The following is a 22,812-nucleotide window of genomic DNA, read 5'->3' as shown; positions in this document are numbered from 1 at the left end:
TAATACAAAACACGTTTCCAGAAAAGTTGGCAATTTTACTAAAATGCATTAATACTTAAAATCTGTTAAATGTTAAATATTTTTGGTACAAGAAAAAAAATCAATATTTTCACTGACCATCTTATTATTTTTTGTAAATATGAACAAATTTAGTTTAAATTATACAAACAGCGATAGAGGCTTTTTTTTTTTTTTTTTAACTGATGTTCCATCATCTTCCCATTATTAATCTGTGAACTGATAATACCAGTTGTGTAGTTTTACAAATGAAATATTTGCCAATTCTTACTAGATACAAGACTTGCTGTTGCTGCATTGTGATTTTCAATAGGGGACATTTTAGACTACAGGCCAGTTAAGCACATGCACTCAGCACAAATAAAATATCATTTCAAATGAGTCATGTTTGTATAGAATATTTTTTCGGTCAGGTTGCTCCTGTTGTTGGACACATCAAACCAGTAGGTGGCAGTATTGGTCAATTTAAAGTCTCATTTAACCCGGAAACACAACTTAAGGACCTTTAACAGGCCAGGAAGTGTGTCTTCGTGAAACTGACAGTTTGCTGCCATGGCGCTTGATGTGAAGTCCAGAGCCAAACGATATGAGAAACTGGATTTTCTCGGAGAGGGTCAGGTAAGTAATTAAACGTATCAGTGATTTCTGTCTGTCCTTCTGTCTGCGGCCAACCCTGGCACGTTTTGTCTTGTTGTGTAGAAAGCATGATAGCAAGCTAACAACGTTAGCTGGTTGTTAATGTCAACAAAGCCTTTGGTGCATGCTGCTGAAACACAAACAGATATGTGTAGTTTTATGTTTCTGTATTTATTGTTCTGTTATTCTTCCCCAGTTTGCCACAGTGTACAAAGCCAGAGACAAACAGACTGATACCATAGTTGCTATTAAAAAGGTAAGGTTAGCTTAATTTTTAACTAACTTTGTTAGCCTCTGTATGTGCTATGTATGTTTCTCACCAAACTGTTTCTGTGTTTTCTGGCAGATTAAGGTTGGCCACAGAACCGAGGCTAAAGATGGTAATTATTTTCACTTTATGAGAAAATGTTCTCATTGTGTGTTTAACTACACTGTATGGTAAACATCATTCCTCTGTTAATGCCTATAATTTATTCTCCATAGGTATCAATAGAACAGCTCTACGAGAAATCAAACTGCTGCAGGAGTTGCATCATCCAAATATCATAGGGGTAAATAACCTGTCAGTATATTAGCATATGTTTAAATTATATTATTCACATGCTACTAATAGTACTTAGAAATAATTAATTTTTCTATTTTGTAACAATCATATGACTGAACTGAGAGTTAATATTCATTTGATGTTCATTGTAGCTTCTTGATGCCTTTGGACACAAATCCAACATCAGCCTGGTGTTTGACTTCATGGAAACAGATCTAGAGGTGAGACAGCTCCCAGATCTTAGCTTTGTTGTAATTTTCATTAAACTAAATTAAAAGGGTTTTGGTGGATCCACATTTCTTGACTATTTTCTCTTGAAATTAATAAAAAATAAAGTTCCATGGAGCTTTAAATATTCTCAAAACTATTCATAGAAAGAATTATAAATAATTCACAGGCTTAATTAACATCTGCAAATTATAAACCTAGTACAAATGTCTCTGCAGATTTATGTTTTATTCATTGCCACTTTCTGCAGTATGGTCCAGTTTCTTAGTATAATATTGTGTGATTCAGTAAACCAGTTCCATGACAGATGTAGAGTCGAATCATTATCTTTCTGATTCTTTCTATCTATTTGAAACTGTTCAGAGATTGTTTTCCTTTTACATAGCATATGGCCAGATCTTTATACAAATTTGTGCTAATCAAAGATATTGTAAAAGACTAAAGACTGCAATTACTTATTGGACATGTGTGCAGTTTTTATCTTCATAACATGCGTTAAAGTTTGTGATTTCTCTAGTGTCCTGTGTTTTGTTTTGTTTGTTTGTTTGTTTGTTTTGTTTTTTTTAATCAAAGTCCCACATAAGGCTGATTCAGAAATGAAAGCTAGGTAAATATTGTTCAAGGTTTTATAAAAGACAATTTCATTTACAGAATGGACTTTAGTGTTTTAACAATTCTGAAAACTCAGGAATGGAGCATTTAGCAGCAGTGTCTTTTTTCTATCTATTTTAGACAAGTGGGAACTTTAAATTAGTTTAGCTGCTGTTTTGTCTGGCTTCCCATAATGTGAATGTCAACGCAGGCCAGAGAATTGAAAATCGAAATGTGATTGAAAGGTGTAAGGTCAGGTGGGAAAATATGAGCAGGATGACGAAGACAGCAGTGTGAGTGCTCTAATCGAACCATAAAGTGCTTCCATGAGGCCACTAAGGCTTTTATATTTTCCCCACCTCCTCATCTGGTTTATTTTAGCATACAAGGCTCCAGTTTGGCGGCCACCACCAATACATCACACTCTAATAGAAGGATGCAAAACAAGATAACCATGCTTTAAAAAAAATCAATATCACTCCTCTTGGCTCTCACAATGAATTGATGCCATTAGCTGCTCACAAGCAGCACACCGACAGGGCAGACATGATGATGAAATGCGATGCTCATTATATGTATATAGTATAACTTTTGCTGGAAGCCTATTTTCAGGGCACATGCTGAGATTTTACTGTATGAGCTAATTGGCTACAGATGCTGGATGCTTTTATCGCCAGTAACAATACGTAGCAGGATACTACAGTTAGTGTTATTAGAGCTGCTGGAACAATGGAGGTTCTGGATGAAAGGTTAAATCTGAACTTTGTTGTTGATTTTGGCTCCAGCTGTGGGCACTTATAGCTATGTCCCAGTTGTAATTAAATCTCTTTTCTGCTCTGCTAAGTGTAATTGTATTTTGTAATTTAATGTGACCTACAGATATATAAATACATGAACATAATTAGTTATCAGATATCTGGCTTTATTCAAGACTCTTTGCCTTGGTTTCATTTTGTTAGGTTATCATCAAAGACACCAGCTTAGTCCTGACTCCGGCCAACATCAAAGCCTACATCCTCATGACTTTACAGGGATTAGAGTATATGCACCAACACTGGGTCCTGCACAGGGTAAGAGTATTTGCATTTACTATACTTTACTGTAGACACCCAGTATAACACACAGTCAGTAATATGTATGTTGCTACTTGGCATGACCAGGATCTGAAGCCCAACAATTTGCTGTTGGATGGAAACGGAGTGTTGAAGTTGGCTGATTTTGGTTTAGCCAAATCATTTGGCAGCCCTAACAGAGTCTACACGCATCAAGTTGTTACCAGGTCTGTACTGTTTCTCCATCTCATGGTATAAATAACACAAAACCTTTTCTGATACCCATTTAAGCTCACCTAGACTCACTGGAAACAAAAATAAATGATTTTATGTTAAAGTTAAATTTATCTCAGGAAAAAATACTACAATTTGGTTTTGGGTGACATCATTCATTATGGGGAAAGAAAATGTATAGATAAATTAATAATAAAGCCACTAGATTATAGCAAATTAGAAAAATGTTGGAGGATTTCATTCTATTCTACATAATTATTGTTTTAATATAAGAGAGTGCCTTTATGATTTCACAGGCTACTTGAGAGTTGTCAAGTATAACTCTCTCTGTTCATTGATTTCTTTTAGGTGGTACCGCTCCCCTGAGCTCCTGTTTGGTGCAAGGATGTACGGTGTGGGTGTCGACATGTGGGCAGTGGGATGCATCCTGGCAGAGTTGCTCCTTCGGGTACACAAACCTCACTTGATAGAGAAATTTATACCGCTAACTGGGAATGCTGCTATTTTTGTGTCTGTGCTGATGCATCTTTGTGTCTTCTTTGCTATAGATACCCTTCCTTGCTGGAGACTCAGATCTTGACCAGCTGACTAAGATCTTTGAGGCTCTTGGAACACCTACAGAAGAGACATGGCCTGTTGGTATCAGTTTTTCCCCATTTATGTCTGAGACTTTGATATAATATTAATAATAAGTATTTATTTATCTATTTATTTTCTTCCCAATGTGTCTGCAGGGAATGAGTAGTCTACCAGACTATGTGTCATTCAAAATCTTTCCTGGGACACCTCTGGAACAAATATTTACAGCAGCAGGAGACGACCTGCTAGAGTTGCTACAGGGTTTTTTCACCTTTAACCCTTTGACAAGGACGACAGCTACACAGGTTAGAAGCACAGTAGCTGTTCTCACTATAATGTAGTGGAGTAATGGGATCCAGGGAGGTGATCTTTGTAAAAGACCACAAATGAAGAGCCGTTTTACCTTTTAAGTTGTTGCATTACTTGTATATATTTTGCTGTAAGACTAGATTAGAATGTTTTAGTTATCCATATAGTTGTCTTAAAACTTTTTCTTGAAAACTTTACACTCAGTCTATATGATAATGTGACAGATGATACATTATGTAAGATTATGCTCTATTTATGTACATACCTGCAGTAATACATTGATGTGTAACGCATAATTTCCTAGCTGCAGGCATTGAAATATTTACTACTGCTCATCTGTTGTTCTCCAGGCTCTGAAGACGAGGTACTTCAGTAACCGGCCTGGCCCCACTCCTGGTCCCCAGCTCCCCCGACCCAACTGTTCAGCTGAGGTTCTGAGGGAGAAGGAGAAGGTTGGGCTCAAGAGGAAAATAGAAGGCCTGGAGACAAGTAATGAACACATGCACACACTCCAGATATACTTGTCATACATTACATTTTATACCAAAGTTGTTATAAGGTATTTCCTGTAATAGAATGATGAAGTTGATCAATATCACTGTGGTTTGAGCAGCAAGAGAAGGTGTCTACATCAAATATTTGAGGCTGTTTTTAAAGAAGCTTGAGATTTTAGAACATCCCACACAGACCAGACTTGCATATAACACATGATGATTTTATTTGTCTTGTAAAACGTTTCTGTGTTTTCTTTCTAAGGTCATAAATTCAGAATACCACTGGATTGAACCTAGCAATTCGAAGGGTGTTGGCTCCATTTTTAACTAGTTTGAAGTTCTGTATATAGTGAAGTATACACACACATACATACAGTTTAGTGGATTGTGGGAGGGTTTGTTTTACTGAAGTAGGACCTTGGTGTTACTGGGAGGTTCAAAGCTTGTCCAGCTCCTCCCTTGGTTTAGAAACTTTGGTGGTTAGCAGATTGCTCATTATAGGCTTGTTTCACTTGTATGTGTATTAAGGTATAGGTTCATGTTGTGAATATAAATACTGTGTATTAATTTTGATAACTTCATAAACGTCTGTTTGCTTTGCTGTTTATATTATTTTCAGCTGTGATGAAGAAGAAGCTCATTTTCTGACCAGATGGGACCTGATACATCAGAGGACCATCATCTTCACACCACTGCATGACTCAGCTTCCCACAATGCTCAGGATTGTCCACTGGAATGAAAAATAAATTCAAAACCAGTGAAAGAGAAAAGGGTTCAGATGTAGTCAGTGTAGGTCATTGTAGAAGTTATAGCCGTTTCATGAGCTGGGGACTGTGCCTAAGATTAGCTTTTAGCTGCTGCTGTGTCCAACCAGTCCAGCAATTGATGTGCAACAGAGACTGTTCGTAGTCAGTCGTGTTGGGTCCGGTGCTCCTTCTTGATGACTAATCTTTGGGGAGCCTGTTGGAATAGGTCTATTTATGTGACTGAAAAAGAAAACTGAATAAGGGTGTCTGATTTTTCTTTTTTTTTTTTTTTCCTCATGTTGATATGTTTGTGTTTTTTGTATGTAAAACCAATAAATGGTGCAAACTCATATTTGGGATTGTGACTAAAGAGTGAGACTTTACGACAACGGTTTTAATAATTTATATCTGATTTATTTGCACACATTTGTCCACGGTTATAGTCAGATCTAACTAAAAGGATTAGAATGTCCCACCAGTTCATAAGTTCACACATTTAACTTGACTGATTTCATGTTAGGACTATTTAGTTTGTTTCATTGTTTCACCCATTCAATGTGTGTGGACAGAAATGTGCTTGTGGTTTATTTATTCTATGTGTTAGTGAGTCAGAGGGGGCTGTGTGTGGGGTTTGGCACACCATGTCTCCAGACCAGACAGACTTGACACTTGACATGCTTGGCTCAGCGTCATGCAGCAACTTGCCACTAGACATATATTTCCCTCTCTGTCCTTTCTCTTCAACATTGTTGTGATCCATCGCAGTCTGACATGTCAGAGTCCCTGATACTCTGGCAGATATTCTGATGCCCTTTTGGTTTTCTGACAAATAGGATCAGATGAGAGACGAAGACCGGGAAGAGGAAGAGATAAGAATATGTCACTGTTGGAAAATGCAGTCTTTAAATTTAAACAAAGAGATTTCTTTCTTCTTTTTAATGCAAACATTAATGCATAAAATGGCTTTTTGATTAGGGTTAGAACATTAGTAATACGAGCAGAAAAGGTTGTGGGTCTGAGGTCATGTTTCCTATCTTCACAACCCTGCATGATTCAAGCATATTTATAAATGTACACAATACAGCACTGACATGGAAAACAAGGACCTTGTGTGGCAGCAGTGGATCACATGACAGGTTTGGCAAATGGCAGCACATTGAGAGAGAGATACAGTGGCAGCCTTATCAGCTCAAACTCCTATGACACCAGAAAAGTCACTGTTAGAACGCAGTTGTCTAGTTGTTGGCGTGTTAATGTCTGATAAATTCACAAATATAGCAGATTTTATTCTGTGTTTATGACGTATTGCTACTTGTATGTCCATAACACAACAACACAAAATGTAAACTGTAAAAAAACATAAATAAATAAATAGGATTTGGGGTAATTTTACATTAGGTCTAAACATTTTGCTGATGACCAAACCTTGTCTTGGGCTTGGGAATACTAAATAATTACAGATCATCGCATGTTCAGTATAACCTCTGGTCTTTCTTCTTATTTGTTTTTCTCATGTAGAGTTTTTATAGCACAGTGTTAAAGTTTTGTAGCTTACTGTAACTATAATGACTGTGCTGACATCTGCAGCTTTGCAGCATGTTTAAAATGACATTAAATCTCAAAATACTAAAGTGAATCTTCATCAGCCCCAATTTCAGTGTCTAAGAGAACTGATTTTATTGCTTGTAGACCCTGTATCAATGTTGTTTTACGTACATCTCTCAGTTCATAATATAAATGTGGTCTTAAACTGTGTCACATCTGGTTTTGTGGGATAAACTCCGAAATAAAAAAGAGAGACTCTAACCTGAACTTGTGCCAGGGAGGATTTTCTTATTGGACTTTGTGGTCTGCTCAGTCATCTGGTTCAGTCTTTTTGTCGGTGATGTGCAGTGGGAGGAGGAGGAGGAGGAGGAGCAGGGAGGAACAGAGAGGAGGAGCAGGAGGAGGAGCAGGGAGGAGCAGGGAGGAGAGACAGCGGCGGGGCGGCAGGACGCAGCAGCCTCTGTAGACGCGTTGTTGTTGTCGTGTGCTGTGGCTTTCGTGTGAAAGGAGAAGAAAAGCGAGCTCGTTTCACTGTGAAGCGGATTTTATTTATTGTGTCCGAGCAAAATGTGTATTCCGTGTTTCATCTCGCAGGTGAGGAACAATTACCCGAGCTCCTGTTGTCTTGTGTTGTTGTTGTTGTTAGCTAAATGTCACCGTGGGACGTTAAAGCTAAGTCGAACGTTACAGTCTGTTGTTTTATGTATTTCAGCAGCGCTAGCATCTGTGTCAGCTAATAGCAAATGACAGTCTGTATCTGAGCCCTGTGGGTTTCTAGTCAGCCACCAGAGTTAATTAAGAGGGGGGAAAATATTACAATTAACGTTACCTTACTTACGCGAGTACATAACTTTACTGGAGTACCGCTGGTGTAACAACGAGAAACGAAGCAAAGCAGCTAAACTAGCCGTTAGCTAAAACATCAATCACAGCGCAGCAGGCTGCCAAGAAGGTAAAGTAGTTAGTTAGTTAGTTAGTAAGTTATTTAGTTAGTTAGTTATTTAGTTATTTAGTTAGATGGTTAGTTAGTGTTTCCAAAAGTAACGTCATCTGAATGTTTTTACAGATGTGCTGAACGGGAACATTGGGTGGGTTAGCAGTAATCTCCTTTGTCTTGCATGCTTAAACTAGATGTGATAAAAGGGGGTTTCTTCTTGTCTTTTATCCTTTTAGTAACTCAAAATGCAGAAGTCTAAATATATAATCTCACATAGTCTTAAGGCTACCTCAAAATCACGGTTACTATCACCGAATCATATAGCGTCAGTTCCTTAATGTATTTATATAAGTACATTTCCTGAGAAAAGAATCAACAAATGAATCAGTAATGTGGGAAATGCTCACTCATCTGTTGTTGTTATTATGTTATGTTTATGAGATTTAGTGTTAGCTATTTGACTATAAGTGGTGTTTATTACTTTGAAAAGACAGGAGAGCATGAAGATGGAGGGTTATATAACTAAGAACAAATAGATACATACATCCTTAATCTAGTGGAGAACTGTTTTTATTTACAGTTCTTTGAAAGATGAGAAATAATGGAAACTGGGAGGGCCTATCAATAAGATCTGTTTTGTGTTGCAATGCCATTGCATATTCCCTATTTAGTTTTTGTCACCATCCACATTTATGTGTATATTTTGTACTCCGCTTTTTTGCAGGCCATATGTGTGCCCCTCTATATAGGTTTAGATATGCTCAAATGGATGTGTGGTCTAATAATATCTTCCTTGGCTTGGAGGTGAAAATTAAGCACGGGTGCGTGTTGTTTGGGTTAGATTTGGAGAGAGGTGCAGGCATGATATGGGACCAGCTCCCTTGTATTTTTTCAGTGAGATCAGGGATGTATGCCATGCAGTGAATGGATATAGGGTAGGCTTTAGCTCGGTATTGAGTGTTGTCCAAAGTGCTGCAAGCACCGACTGTGAGTGTTGGACAGGACTAAAATCACGTGGGTGTCTATAGGCAGCACAGCAAAGGAACAGGCAAATTTGGTAAGGTAAGCAAGTCAGGAGGACCTCAAGGATAAGAGACTGTTTTATCTTCAAATAAGACACCAAGGACTGACTCCACCACTTCCTGGCCTCTGTTGATGTGTGTAAGCAAAAATGTAAACATAACATTGCTCCAGTACACTTTGTCTTTAATTTTACACATTATTATCTACAGCCCAGCAATTCTCATACAAACTCAACTATCACCATCAGATGGGTTTTGGCTGGGTCATGAGAAGGTCATTGCACGGTGGTCGTAATGTTCAGGTGTTGATGAGGTGTAAAATCACTTGACTTTTAAAGCTATATCCTAAGTGAAGACAGCCAATAAACATCTGTATTTGGCTCTTCAAAATAAATAGCATGGCCAAAACTACTGGCCCACATGTGAGGCATGTTTGCTATTTTCAGCTTCCCCCCAGGAATTTTGCTTTGGTCAGCAGCAGGAGGATTATGTTTTCCCACCAGGGCATTGTTAGCAATGTTTCATCTCTGTTGTTTCTTTCTGTCTTACAGCAGTGATATGGTCTTTAACATGTTTTTCATATGTTACCATGTCTTGGTCCTATTATTTATTTTGTAGTATTTGAAACTGCTGTAGCCATGGGAAATACTTCACATTGTGACATTAATATCATTTTGATTTATAATATAGCTGATGCTTAGAATGGCATAATATTGTTTGCCAGTGCAAGTGAAGTCTAATTCTAGTGCACTGAGAAGTGAAACAGGCCTCTAGACTAGTGAATGCTTGTTGATCTGATACTGCCTTGTATTTTGACAGACATCCTGTTTCTGTTTGGTCTGTTTTCTTTAGTCAATTTATGGCACGCCTTTGTCTGCATTTGAGTATGTAACTTCTTCCCTCTGTTTTCCAGCTGTTCTGTATAAGTCTGATATTTCGTCCATTCTTTTCTGTACATTGGAATTTCTCTTTGATGGCTGTAGCTAGGGGCTGTATTTGCTAGGGGACAAGCCAAGATCTCCCTTTTTGTATAGGAAACAGAGCAGTGATACATTTTTGTCGTGTGTATACAGCTGCCTAGCTAAACGGACAATAGCAGAGCTGTCAGTCACAAGTTACGAGGAAATGTAGATCCTGATCTGGAGCTTAGTGCAAGTAAAATCCTGCCTACTAACTCATTGTCTTAAATGTTTGTTTAGTTTGCTCTTTCTTCCTTTTTTTCTCCTTGCTGCTTTGAACGCAAATGTTGTAATTTGAGAAGGGATTGTGTCTGCAGTTTCATCTAAATCATTATTCACTATTGTCATCTTTATCCTGTGGCCATTATTATCAGGTTCTAGCCAACAGGGAGTTTCCATATTTACAGTTTTGACAGTGTTCATCTAAATGGTGAGTCATGCCTGTCTGTGCTGCTGTTCTTTTTCCACTGTAAACTGTATTCCTCGGATTGTGTCTGGTGTTTCCTGATTTTTTCTTACTGCTGATAAACATAAAATCAACAACTCATGACAGCTGATGAAAGCTTTTCCCTTTGGTGAAGCATTTGGAGCAGCAATTAGTGTTCACCACAGCAGGAATCTATTGCATCTATAGCCTGGTTCTAACTGGTTCTTTGTTTTCCTCAATTCTCAACCTATGTTAGCAGTATGGCTGGTTTAAGGAGAGAACCTTAACTGGCTCTGTATCTGTTTACCCCCTCTTGATACTGTTCCACTGTGCTTGCTGTGAAATAATAAGTGACCTAGTTTTGTGGCTGCTCTGTTTGTATTGCTGAAGTTGTTGGGTCAGAGACTATGTGCCGCAGAGTAATGATATTTGATTGTTGCTGTTGTTGTTGTTGTTAATGTGTTCGATTTAGTTTTTGTCCTTTTTTGTCTTTTCATTATTCTTTCTTTGACGGCATTACAACATTCAAGAAGGGGAAGCCACATCAACTCTCTGATAAATAGCTCACAGTCTAATCGTCAGGTGTTGTTTTAGGATTGTCTACCTGTGTATCTCATGTGGTAGTTATACATCCAGCTCTAGGTCAGCTATCTTGTTGAGTGTGTGTGTGTGTGTGTGTGTGTGCACATGCTTTCAGCAATATCATCTTTCTCCTGACTATTACAAGAGCTGGGGGGTAGTCGACTAAGTGTGTGTGACTTAGAGTGAAAGGCAGGTGAAGATGCATTCAAGTAATAGGGTGGGGGTGGATGGAGGAAATTGGATGAGTAGAATGAAATCGAGATTCAGGCTGAGTGAGAAAGAGATGAGTCTTGAGAGTCCTAGTGTAGTGAGGCTTGGTCTCTTTCATGGAGGATTGTGAGAGTCATGTCTTAATATAACTCTAGGAATTTACCTTGTAAATAGCTTTTTACAGCAGCTGTCTGTGTTTTGATGGCATTTTGATCTTTTGGATGAATGGCTACAGCAGTGTAGTAGTTAAGCTAATGGGGGGTTGCTGTTGATATAAAAGTAGGGGTGTATACCAGACATGCCGGCCACCTGTTAACATGTTAGTGGGGCAGGCGGACAGAGTGGAGGAAGGGCTTGATGGACTGTAACGTGGGTAGGGTCAGCGCTGGTTACCATGGATATTTTTTGTGTCTATGGGTGGTGGAATTCCTGGAGACATTTTCCACTTCCCCTCTCAGATCAGCGCTGCAAAGTTTGCTGTTGGGCCCCCTCACTGTGTGCGCTCCACCAGTGAAACACCCTCTAACTAATGAAATCTAAACACCCTCACAGCTTAAGTCATCCTGTTTTTTTCCTGCTCACTATTAGTCTGTTGTGGTTAATTAATTGTCCATTGAGAAAAACGTGGGTACAGCAGAGACAAAGGAGATGGCTTATCTTGTTAAGCTGTAGTCAGAGGGGCCATATACATATAACTTGGTTTAGATTCAAGCTTAGAAGTCTATGGGTGCACAAAAGTTCAACTATTCAAATAATAATAATATGAACCCTTCCTCAGTGTCTCATTCATTGGTCATTTGTTTGCATGTGTATAAGCTTGATGGGCACTTCACACAACCTTGATGAATCCTGATTGGGAATAAACCATAGACTTCAAGAGGTCTTTTTGTAATGATTTTAGATACAAAAGGGGCAATTAATTTATTGTTTTTTCTTTACATTTTAAAAACTTTATAGGTGAGCACAAGTGTGACAAAAAGATCACCTCACATATACAGTACAGTGTTTTTTTAAAAGTTTTGATTTAGCTCTCAGAGTAGAGCATCATATCAACCTCAATAATACCGGTAGATTTTGTAGTATTATTTCGTGATATCATTTATGTAGCGACTCAATATATGACATGTTCTGCTTTCTTGCGAACAAAAGCAACAACACAAGCCCAATTTCTATTAGTAGTGTGAGTAGTATGTTAGAGAGAGTAAATAAAAAGATATTGTTACAGAGAGATGTAGACATCTAAACTTAAAAGCATATCAACACAAGTTCCATCCTGTTACACGCATGGATGTAACTTGCAAGGTGTAAAGTACTCTTAAAGATAGATAAACGGTCATTAATTATACAGCAGCGTGGATACATTGCAGATTTCCTGATCTTACATGTGGGCAAAAAAACAATATATAGTAGAGAAAGGGACTCTCACAAATTTACTCCTTTTAACACGTCAGATACTGATTCTTTCCTTAAAGCAGCACAAATAAGACATGATTGGTTTTTGCTAGATTAAAATATTAGAGTAATATAATCCATTCTACTCTCTCAGTAGAAAGAATTGATCATCTGGAAAACTCTCAGTAAATCCTCTGTGCAGAGAAAGCAGAGGAGGAGAGCCACATGTGCAAAATAGTAGCTTGATCCTGACCATTTGCCAGTATGGATCCACAGTCCTGCAGCATACCACACATTGCTTGTATCTAGAGCAGAATATAGCACATCGGACAATATTGCACTGGTTTTACCACATAAGTGCATCCTGGCCAGATTACAGAGAAGCAGTTAGACAAGGGCTAAAATTACTGTTAAGACAGTAGAACAGAGAAATTTAACTGATCCTGCTAGGGTCCATTTCCAGGTTTGAAGCAAACATGTATTAAAGCCATATATACATATATACATTGTGGAGAGACAGAGACAGATTAACTAAATACTCAAATTACTGTCACAGCTTCCTCCAAGGTAACACTGGCCTTTAGTTAGTTGCAGATGTCTCACTACACAGTACGCAGCTCTTAGGAGAGGGTTCCTTCCACATACATGACACTTTAAAATGAAAAGGTCAGCGGTTGTTACCAGATCAGTGCCCCTCTGACTATAATTTTCTAACACTACCCTAATGCTTTAATAACAGTACCAAGACAAACTTTCCCTATACCTCATTCCTAGTAGTCTTGGCATGTAAGTCATACTGTCATCTTTCTTCATCTATATCATAAGTCTGTGTTTAATCCCATGTGGCAAACAACATTTACAAGAAAATGGTGAGTGTAAGCCCTCCTGTAATGGGGCACTAATGTAGCCCTACAGCAACGAGGTAGGAGGCTTACACGGGCAGGGTGGAGTGCCTTCAGAAAGACATTACACTGTATAATTATAGAGCCTCTTTCCTAAATAGAACAAAGAGCCTATATTTATGGGACTGTCCTCCTCCTATATGAGGGCCTATTTAAAGAAACAGAGTAGGCCTCTGTGTGTGTGGTTTCAGACATTGACATCTCAGTCTGCACTGACCAAGACTTGTCTCTGTGAAGGACGGAGTTGGGATTTGTAACCATGAATGAGCAAAGACACTGCTGACTGTCTTCTATTTCAAGTGTCATCTGTTCAGTGTTTTTTTTTTTTTTTTTTACTATGTTTGTCTATTCTGGAAGTGCAGTCCAACTTCTGTTGATCTTCTCATGTTCCTCCTTCCGTTTTTTGTGATGGTTGTAAAATGAGCACTTTCTCCCTGGTCTTACCTTCCTAAAAAGCCCCTTAAATACATCAGTACTGTATCAGATGGCGAATATAGATATAATGGTGTGAAATATTGTGAAACCGATATTGTAATGCCTCCCCCTCCTTTTTTTCTGCATTGTTCTGCCTGCAGCTGGCCTGCTGCTGTGGCTCAGCAGCATGTTCATGCTGCTGTAACTGCTGCCCCAAGATCAAACAATCCACGGGAACCCGAGTCATGTACGCTCTCTACTTCCTGTTGGTCACCATCATCTGTGTCATCATGATGTCCCCAACTGTGGAGCAGCAGTTGAAAGAGAATGTGAGTACATAAATTACACACTGTAATATGTCATTCCTCCAAACTGTGTACACATATGTACACACTGCACATGTCTGAATCAAATGCACTGTATGTTATGTTTTCCAACCTCCCAAAACATTTTTTGATTGATTTAAGATTCTGGTTAACACCAGTAAGATAAGGACAATTAATAACATACAATGTCCACTGTGTGTGTTTATTTTAACTGTTAAATGTAGAGTGTATTTAGATATTTAAGTGAAAGTGTTTGTGGATGTTTAAAAGTGGTAATTTTAAGAAGGCAGAGAAGAAATAAAAGCACACAGTGAAAATTAAAGCTCAAAATCGGTAATTAAACATGAAATGATGATATTCATATATATGGAGAATACTTCAGCTGACAGGTTTACCAGCTAATGACTGCAAGCTTTTACCATTATTGCTACTTTTCTTATTCTCCAGTTTTTTTCTTTGGTGTCTCTCTGTCAGTGTCTACAGTACAGTATTAAATGATTCCCTACTGTGTTTCTCCTTGTGAGACAAGAACCTTGTAAAAGACCCATCCAGGCACAAAAAGTCCTCTGCTAGCCTATGCAAGGCCTGCTGAGTTACACACATACATACATAGACTTGTACACTCACACACTTAGCACAGTGGGAAGTCCCAGCTAAGAGAGCAGCCATTGTGTGTATGAGAGCGGTGGTCTTTTCTGAAGAGATTTACAGCAGTCTGAAACAGCCGGCCCCTTTCCCTCTTAATCACAACACCATGGACATGCTAATATGGTCCTCAACATGAGACAAGAGCTCCAAAATGGGCTTTTTTGTCTATGTTGTGATCTGGCTCTACACACTGAGGTGATGACAACTCAATCTGCTGGCGTTTCACCCATGAGTACAACATGAAGGACCAAAATTAAACCATTTATGATGTAAAAGTAAAGATTTGTAGTTCTCTCAAAAATAAAATTCTAATGTATTTGACCTTCCCCTATTCTTCTTCGGGAGTTGTTGGGATTGGTGAAGGAAAATATTTAAGCATTATTTCCATTATCATATTTAAAGAAAGTCTCTTCTATTGCACCAAGCAATAAAAAAAAACCACTAGTTTTCTGTTGAAGGCCACAGCAAAGGTTTTATGTACTTAATTAACTGCACTTTTGCTTTCTATTTTTTGATGCAGCCTACTGTAGTTCAGAATAGTTTTTAAAATGGATTTCCTTTTGCTCAGGCTGCCTCTACTTCTCCTTCTTCCCGATCCCTTTGACTTCCTGACAAAAGGCGGTTAATTTATTCATCTGTGTCTTTTGTTTGTGTACACTGACAGTTAGTTGTAAGGCCCCCTCTAACAGCCTGTAGAGAACGAGGGATGAAAGAGGGCTTCATGGAGAAAAACAGGGGTTGTTGTTGCCGCCTGTTCTCTCTTTCTGCTCCTTTAGAGCCGTGACAGTGAGAATAGACACTGTTGGACCTTTCTCTGAGGCCTGACACTAGACAAACATAAGCAGAGGTTTCTAATTTATTTATTTTTATTTCTGTCAGATTCCATTCTACAGTGAATTATGTGAGAAAATGAATGCAGGAGAGAACTGCAAGACTCTTGTTGGCTACTCTGCTGTCTACAAGGTGTGCTTTGGCATGGCCTGCTTCTTCTTCTTTTTTGCTATCTTCACCATACGAGTCAACAACAGCACAGGCTGCCGGGCAGCCATACACAACGGGTAACAAGGCCTTTTTTATTCTTCAGTTTTGCCCTATCAGTTTAATTTAATTTATATTATAATATAACCCCAGACACAGCACGCCTATGAATATAAAGGAAGATAACAAATTTAATTCTACTCAAACCTAAATATCAGCTATGTTAACCACCAGATCATATTCTGCAAGAATTATTTTTAATGTGTGATAGTAACTATTCTAAATTTGCATGGTTAATTCTTGCATCTTGTTTCTTAAAACTGTTGAAATTCAGACTTGCTGGGGTTGTTGTGTCAGCCAGTCATTGTTTGGTATTTAGGTATCTTGATTGGTAATGTTTAATATTTAATTTTCTTCATGCACAACCTTCAATGTTATATTATCTTTTAAATGTTAGGTTCTGGTTTTTGAAGTTTATTGTGCTGGTGGCATGCTGTGCAGGAGCCTTCTTCCTCCCAGAAGAGAAAATCTTTCTGAACGGTAAAAACAAGACACATGACTCTAGAGCAGCAGCACTATACTGTAAACTTATCCAAAGCTGGATTTAATAGTATAACTGGCTAATTAACATGAATTAATTTAGTTAGAAACACTGTAAAAACAAGGTAAATAAATGCTGGAATAATTTCTAGCAAAGTCTGACTCAAACCATCTTCTAAAATGACCCTGTGGTTTCGCCTGTAGTGGAACCATAATGTCAGTACTATCACAGCTTGAGAGTGGTACAACATGCAGCAGATTTAAGATGTCATCACTCAAACAGTCTCCCTCTTTCTCCCTCTGTTTAATGTCACAGTGTGGCGCTATGTAGGAGCTGTTGGTGGGTTTATTTTCCTACTAATCCAGCTCATGCTGTTGGTGGAGTTTGCACACAGATGGAACACAAACTGGTGAGAGCAACATGTCTTATTTCTCTTCCTATACCTTGTATCCCAGTAATTCAGTCTGGCTTAATTACGTAAGCATGGAAACCCTGTAAATTAGATCAATGCTGCACCTTTTATTTTCTCTAAAAAACTCTGAGGGTGGGACATATTCTTCTGTGAGGTTATTTGGATAAGAAAGTGAAGTAAGAGGGAGTCATGTAGCTTTGTTTTTTTGTGGGTGGAGGGGAGGCTTGGCAACAGGCCCCTCTGTGCAGATTCACAGGATGCATATGGTTAAGGAGTGTGTACTTGCGATCCCTTTTCCTTCCTGCGTAGTCTCACACTACAAATTTTTTCAAGAATATAAACATATAACTCTCTGTACACACTGGCATGTACCTTTGTATCTACTTTAGTTATTAAACAAAACCTTAAATTTTCACATGAATTATAGTAGATGGTAGAACACTTGAGCAAACATAAACCTGTCCTCTCGTCTCCTCAGGGTGCAGGAATACCACACTAAACATAAATCTTTCTCTGAATTTTTTTAGGCCAATCTTTTCTGTGTCTGTTTGTCGCTCCTTTCCCCTGTGCACTTTATCATTTTTACATATTTAATTGGCTTTACCCGTGTTCACATTGTGCTTTTCCTGTCTGTATTCTCCCTTCTCTTGTCTCTTTCTGTGTGCAGGAGTTCAGGAGTGACATATAACCGGCTGTGGTATGCTGCTCTGGCCTTTGTGACTCTGGTGCTGTTCACCATTGCAGTGGGAGCTGTGGTCTTCATGGGTATTTACTACACCCACCCTGAGGCCTGTTTGCTTAACAAAATTTTCCTTGGAATCAATGGCAGTCTCTGCCTCATCGTCTCCCTACTGGCCATCTCCCCATTCATACAGAAACGTGAGAATCTATGATTATAACCATGTTATCTCATTTGTCTGTGAAATGTGAATACAAACATTTGTGATTAGGTTGAGGGAAATTCATAAAACACAGTTGAGTCTCACTGATCATGCACAGTATAATGAAAATAGTGACAGTATTTTTAAAAATACATTTGCACTAACTCAGGAATATCTAGCAATTTACCCAGTTAATTTACAAACTTGTATTTACTTATGTGTCCGTGCAGTGCAGCCCACGTCAGGCCTGTTGCAGCCAGGTGTCATCAGTGTCTATGTCATGTACCTCACCTTCTCAGCCTTCTCCAGCAAACCAAAAGAAAGTAAGTATGAACAGTCCTCCATCCGGCCACCAGTGGCAATCAACATGGGTTATGTTTGTAAATGCTGCAACAACATATAGTAGTATTCAGACCTCCTTCCCTTTTTTTCAATTTCAAAGCCTCTACTGTGCAAAACACATGAAAGTGGAGTTTGCAAAAAAAAAAAAAGCACCTAAAGTACTCTGATTGTGATGGCTTCTGTCTAGCCACTCTGCCATAAAGCCCAGATCAGTGGAGGGCTGCAATGATGGTTTTTCTGCTCGGACATTGTCTAATCTTCACACAGGATCTCTGGAGCTCAGACAGAGCGACCAGCTCTTGAAAGAGTCCTTGTCGTGCCAAACTTCTTTCAGTTGAGAATTACAGAGGCCATTGTGCTCTTGGGAACCTTCAGTGCAGCAGATTTCTTTTGTAGCCATCCCCAAATCTGTGCCTTGCAATAATTCTGTCTGAGCTCTGCAGACAGTTCATTTGACCTCATATTTTTGGTTTCTGATACAGTATGCATTGTCAGCTGTTAGGCCTTTCATAGAGGGGTGTGTGCCTTTCCAAATCATGGCCAATCAATGTGATTTACAACAGGTGGACTCCAAAAGAAATGGGAGGCTCCTGAGCTGTATTTGTGGTTGCAAAGGGTCTGATTATTTCTGCCTGTGTGATATTTATCAGTTTTTTTCTTTTTTAAGCAATTCAAAAATTCAGTTTTCACTTTGTAATTATAGGGCAGTGTAGACTAATGACAAAAAAAAATAATTTGAACAACAAACAAATTGAAAGAAGGACATCAAATAATAAAAAAAAAAAAATGTTTATAGAAAGACCTTCACATATTATATCTTGACAGTGTCTAATATTCTATGCAGAGGTACTAGTGCAAAAAGAATCTTTATTATAAAAATATTAAGTTAGTAACACTTAAATGTATGTCTTGCTGTTCTTGAGGTTGTCGGTGCTATCTCTCCATTTTCACTCCCCCTGCTTCTCTCTCTCTCTCTCGCGCGCGCGCGCACACACACACACACACACACACACACACACACACACACTCCCTCACACTCCCTGCATCTTTTGCATTTTATTCCTTTAAATTACTCGCTCTACTTGTTTTCTTACCTCATTCATGTGTGTCTGCACATTCTTTTTGTCTAGCTGTGACGAGTGATGGTATGAACACAACCGTGTGTGTGTTTCCTTTCAACTCTGGGACGGAGAGTGACAAGAAGATTGTCACTGCTGTGGGAACAGTCATACTGTTTGCCTGTGTTCTTTATTCTTGGTAAGATACGCATACACACTTTTGTTTCTGCTTTTTCATAAAGCCGGTGTCTACACACTTGAGAACTGAGTTTTTTGTAATTAATTTTTCTTGAGCTTTCTTAATGTTATTGCATTTATCTAGAGATTATATATAGTCTAAAATTCAAACCCAGTAACAACAGTTCTGTTGCAATGTGGCATAAAGTAAAGTGCTGTTTGGTAAGCTGTAGAGACAGAGACAGGGTAGTTTTGATTGGCTGTCATTCTGGTGAGGCAGTGTGTGATTGGCTGTATATGAGCTCAGGGTGTAAGAGACTATGAAAAAAGAAAAAAAAAAAAACTAGGCTTTTGGCCGTTTATTCACATGTGTTTCCCATAAAGTGGAGGACTCATGTCTCTTGTGGTTGATCCTTGACGAACAGGGAATTAGACTCTGCAGCAATCTGAAACTGCACGTTATTGGAAAAATACATAGTGACTTAATTACTACCTTTCTCTCGCTCATTCCGTCTTTATTTCTTTCATTCTTTGTTCATCACCCCTGTAGTTTGACGTCCACCACCAGACGAAGCTCTGCAGCACTCAGAGTGTGTAGGAACACTGAGCCAGAGACTGAGGTAAACACACAGATATTCAGACATCACATGCATGTGGGTTAATGAAATATACAGACTGGTTAAGCCAATCAACAGGACTTAAAAAGCCTTAAAAAGCCACTCCAGATTAAAGAGATGAGACTCGTGTTTGTGTATCTCTCAAATATGTAATTCCCACTATGTTTTCTTTACCTTGTAGAGAGCTCGCTGCTGTTTCTGTTTTGGAGATGACACAGGTAAGGAAAGTCAAATAATTCCCCTTCACCAACACATTTCTTTAAATTCCTCCCTTCTGCAGCCTTTTCTGTGTGTATGCATATGTCCCCTGTCGTAGTGTTTGCACACAGACTGGCTGTACTCATTGCTATTCATCAACCAGATTGAGCATGGTGAGAAAGTATTGGTCAGCAAACATAGATGATGTCACTGTTACTAGGTTAGTGTGACACAGTGAAGCAGGACCAGTAAGTGGAATGTTGTGAAGGCTCACGCTGCCACCTGCTGGAAACAAAACAAAGTACTATGTTGGAAATTGTAACTAGAAAAAAATATCACTGCTTGTGTAATACATATTTATTTTACACAGCAGTTAAATGCCACTTGAATTAGGTAGTCTATAATGACTTCATTTGTAACAACATGGCAGTGATCCACACTAGTTTCATCTGATTTAATATGTACTTTTTCAGATTACTATGATGAAGAGAAAACTGGTGCAGGCCAGAACGTTGTGTATGATGAGAGAGAGGCAACCATCTATAGCTACTCCTACTTTCACTTTGTCTTCTTCCTGGGATCCCTTTACGTCATGATGACCGTTACCAACTGGTTTCAGTAAGTGATCCTGACTCTGTGGGTACTTAAGTAAAAGTGAGTCTGTAATTAGTGGTACCTTAATAAGAACTGTGGGAAGAGCACAAATGATGTAAATGATATTAACAACTCTATTGTGTTTAGGTCAGTAAGTAAGGTAATGATGTCACATTCATGTTTATGTTGTCAAGGTGACCAACTGCAACAGTTTACTGGTTGTGAGCTGTCTTTAATGATATGTGACACTTGTGCTTTTCCTGACATGATAGGTTTAAAGGACTGGTGTGAAAAATGTCATTACATTAAGTTCATTTGAACTAAGATCGGGTTAATCATCAATAGTGTTTTACATTTTAGTTTTACACTTCTCTCTCTATTTGTTTCAGCTATGATGATCATAAGATTGAGAAGCTGTTGGACGGGAGCTGGTCAGTGTTCTGGATCAAAATGGTCTCGTGTTGGGTCTGTGTCCTTGTTTACATGTGGACCCTCATCGCTCCCATGGTGTGTCCAAAGCGCTTTGAAGCTTAAGATGCACATCGCTACACTAAGATCAGGCTCCTCTGATTCCTGGGATGTGGCCAGGCCAAAGCTCTTACACTGAGCTAAGGGACCACCTTTCCAAATTTCCAAGCCCTTTTACTATGAAATACAACCCCACACTACCCTCAGCATTCAAAATTGACGATTATCTGTTGCCTTGGTTTATATGCTAGCGTTTACTTTGTTTTACAATGTTAAGCTGTTACTGCCTTGAAGGTTTTTGTTTTTTACTACCACTACCTTAGGGATTTCTGTATGACTTACAGGTTTATAATTATATCATCGGAGATGAGTTGTGTTGGGAAACAAGCGTCGAGCACGTAGACTCCATGGTTATTTCAGACTTGAAAGTGCGTTTTGCAAAGTATTTCCTCTGTGTATGTTAGGGTTTCCTGGACTCATGCTTTCACTCTTCGCTAGGCCGTGTCATTCTGTACAGTCAGACCATAAAGTTGTAGCAAAGTTTGGGGACTACTTTATTTAAAGTAAAAGATGTTCACAAGACAATTTGTATTTAAGTATGTCCTAAGTTAACAAAAAAAGATTGTAGTATAAATTAAAATAATTAGTCCCGGACTCTTTTTAAAAACTCATCTCTCAGGCTCACATTTAAACTGTATATGTTTGTGCTTTGTTATATTGCGCCCCTTTTGTAGACGTTTTCTATGCAATGAGCAAGCGCTTTGTCGACACCCAGTGTTGTGAAGTTTCCATGTAGAATACCAGGATAATATTTCAGATTTTATTAATGTCAGTGCTCCCTTTGAGCCAGATCTTTTATGAGGAAAATCCATCTCATATATACATGTACAGTCATTATCATCATCATTGTTGCACAGGGCATCAATCTGCCTTACATAAAAGTGATGTTAGTGGGGTGCTGCTTCTCTGCAGGAGCTGCTGTGACAAAGATGAGGAATGTTTGCCAAAGGTAGATGTCAGAAAACAACAATCGGCAGATTGTTTGGTCTGTTACAGAGAAAAGTAGAACAGAGAACATTATGTATTTGCATGCACACACAGACACTTAAATCAGCTGTTTTCTGTACAGTTATGAAGGCTTTTTGCTATGTCTTTGCTACCCTTGTCAGCTCATAATGGTGGTTGGAATAGGGTAGCCTAAGTGCTTTTACTAGTGAGTTATTCAACACTGGATGTTGAGTTTTCTGCCGGTTCAAACAAAGACCTTCACATGTGACATGTCTAACAGTTTTATTGTTTTTTTTTTTTGTATGACTAAACATATTGCACATTGTCATCTGCAAGTCCTTTTACTCCTTCTCACTGTTTCTCAATAACCAGTCTGTTTGTCTAATTTTACTCTAAATGTGTTTTATAAAGTGTATGTACATTTTGCTAAAGTTCTGTGATCTGTGGAAGTTCACTTTAATTTTTATTTGTACCGGCAATTTCTGTGATATGATTTGTGTTTTATATATATATTTCTGCATTTTAATTATTGGTATGAATGTAGAAATTAAATGGTGCTGAACAGCTTTGATATCCAACAAAAAAACAAAATTAAAATCAGACAGCAGGATCCACTGTGAAGGCTGTATAACACCATAACACATGTGGGAACACATTTTTGACCAAGTAGTTTGAAGTCCATGTGGGTGCCATGTTCATTTTGTTCAGACTTTCAATAAAACATCCAGTAAAAGCCATGCGG

The 22,812-nt window shown here is 38.5% G+C and overlaps 2 protein-coding genes and 1 long non-coding RNA gene across 4 annotated transcripts; 2 read left to right on the top strand and 1 right to left on the bottom strand.

The window, feature by feature from the left end:
* Window positions 1-538: 538 nt before the first annotated feature.
* On the top strand, window positions 539-5,773 carry cdk7 (cyclin-dependent kinase 7). 2 transcript variants are annotated; one of them, XM_026342258.1, is made up of 12 exons: window positions 539-636; window positions 851-910; window positions 1,001-1,034; window positions 1,138-1,205; window positions 1,351-1,419; window positions 2,977-3,087; window positions 3,178-3,296; window positions 3,652-3,751; window positions 3,852-3,938; window positions 4,038-4,187; window positions 4,542-4,680; window positions 5,305-5,773. In XM_026342258.1, exons 1-12 carry the CDS (start codon window positions 571-573, stop codon window positions 5,331-5,333), a joined length of 1,032 nt encoding a protein of 343 aa, XP_026198043.1. In that variant the 5' UTR covers window positions 539-570; the 3' UTR covers window positions 5,334-5,773. The 2 variants fall into 2 exon arrangements, with proteins under 2 accessions (XP_026198043.1, XP_026198042.1); XM_026342257.1 differs by having other exon boundaries at window positions 4,542-5,773.
* A 137-nt stretch (window positions 5,774-5,910) lies between these two features.
* Window positions 5,911-7,371, bottom strand: LOC113150308. Its single transcript, XR_003297672.1, has 3 exons — window positions 7,240-7,371; window positions 6,524-6,629; window positions 5,911-6,254 (listed from the first exon to the last, which is right to left on the bottom strand). It is a non-coding gene; the product is annotated as an uncharacterized LOC113150308 (long non-coding RNA).
* A 38-nt stretch (window positions 7,372-7,409) lies between these two features.
* serinc5 (serine incorporator 5) lies at window positions 7,410-22,807 on the top strand. The gene is made up of 12 exons (XM_026342752.1): window positions 7,410-7,571; window positions 13,984-14,151; window positions 15,676-15,854; window positions 16,232-16,314; window positions 16,631-16,724; window positions 17,395-17,606; window positions 17,839-17,931; window positions 19,081-19,207; window positions 19,736-19,805; window positions 19,984-20,020; window positions 20,474-20,618; window positions 20,984-22,807. Exons 1-12 carry the CDS (start codon window positions 7,545-7,547, stop codon window positions 21,126-21,128), a joined length of 1,380 nt encoding a protein of 459 aa, XP_026198537.1. The 5' UTR covers window positions 7,410-7,544; the 3' UTR covers window positions 21,129-22,807.
* The last annotated feature ends 5 nt before the right edge of the window (window positions 22,808-22,812 follow it).

This window comes from Anabas testudineus, chromosome 9 (genome assembly GCF_900324465.2).
Source record: "Anabas testudineus chromosome 9, fAnaTes1.2, whole genome shotgun sequence".
Lineage (NCBI taxonomy): Eukaryota > Metazoa > Chordata > Actinopteri > Anabantiformes > Anabantidae > Anabas > Anabas testudineus.
Note: the sequence above shows the minus strand (reverse complement) of the source record. Positions and strands in the feature narration are given on the sequence as shown.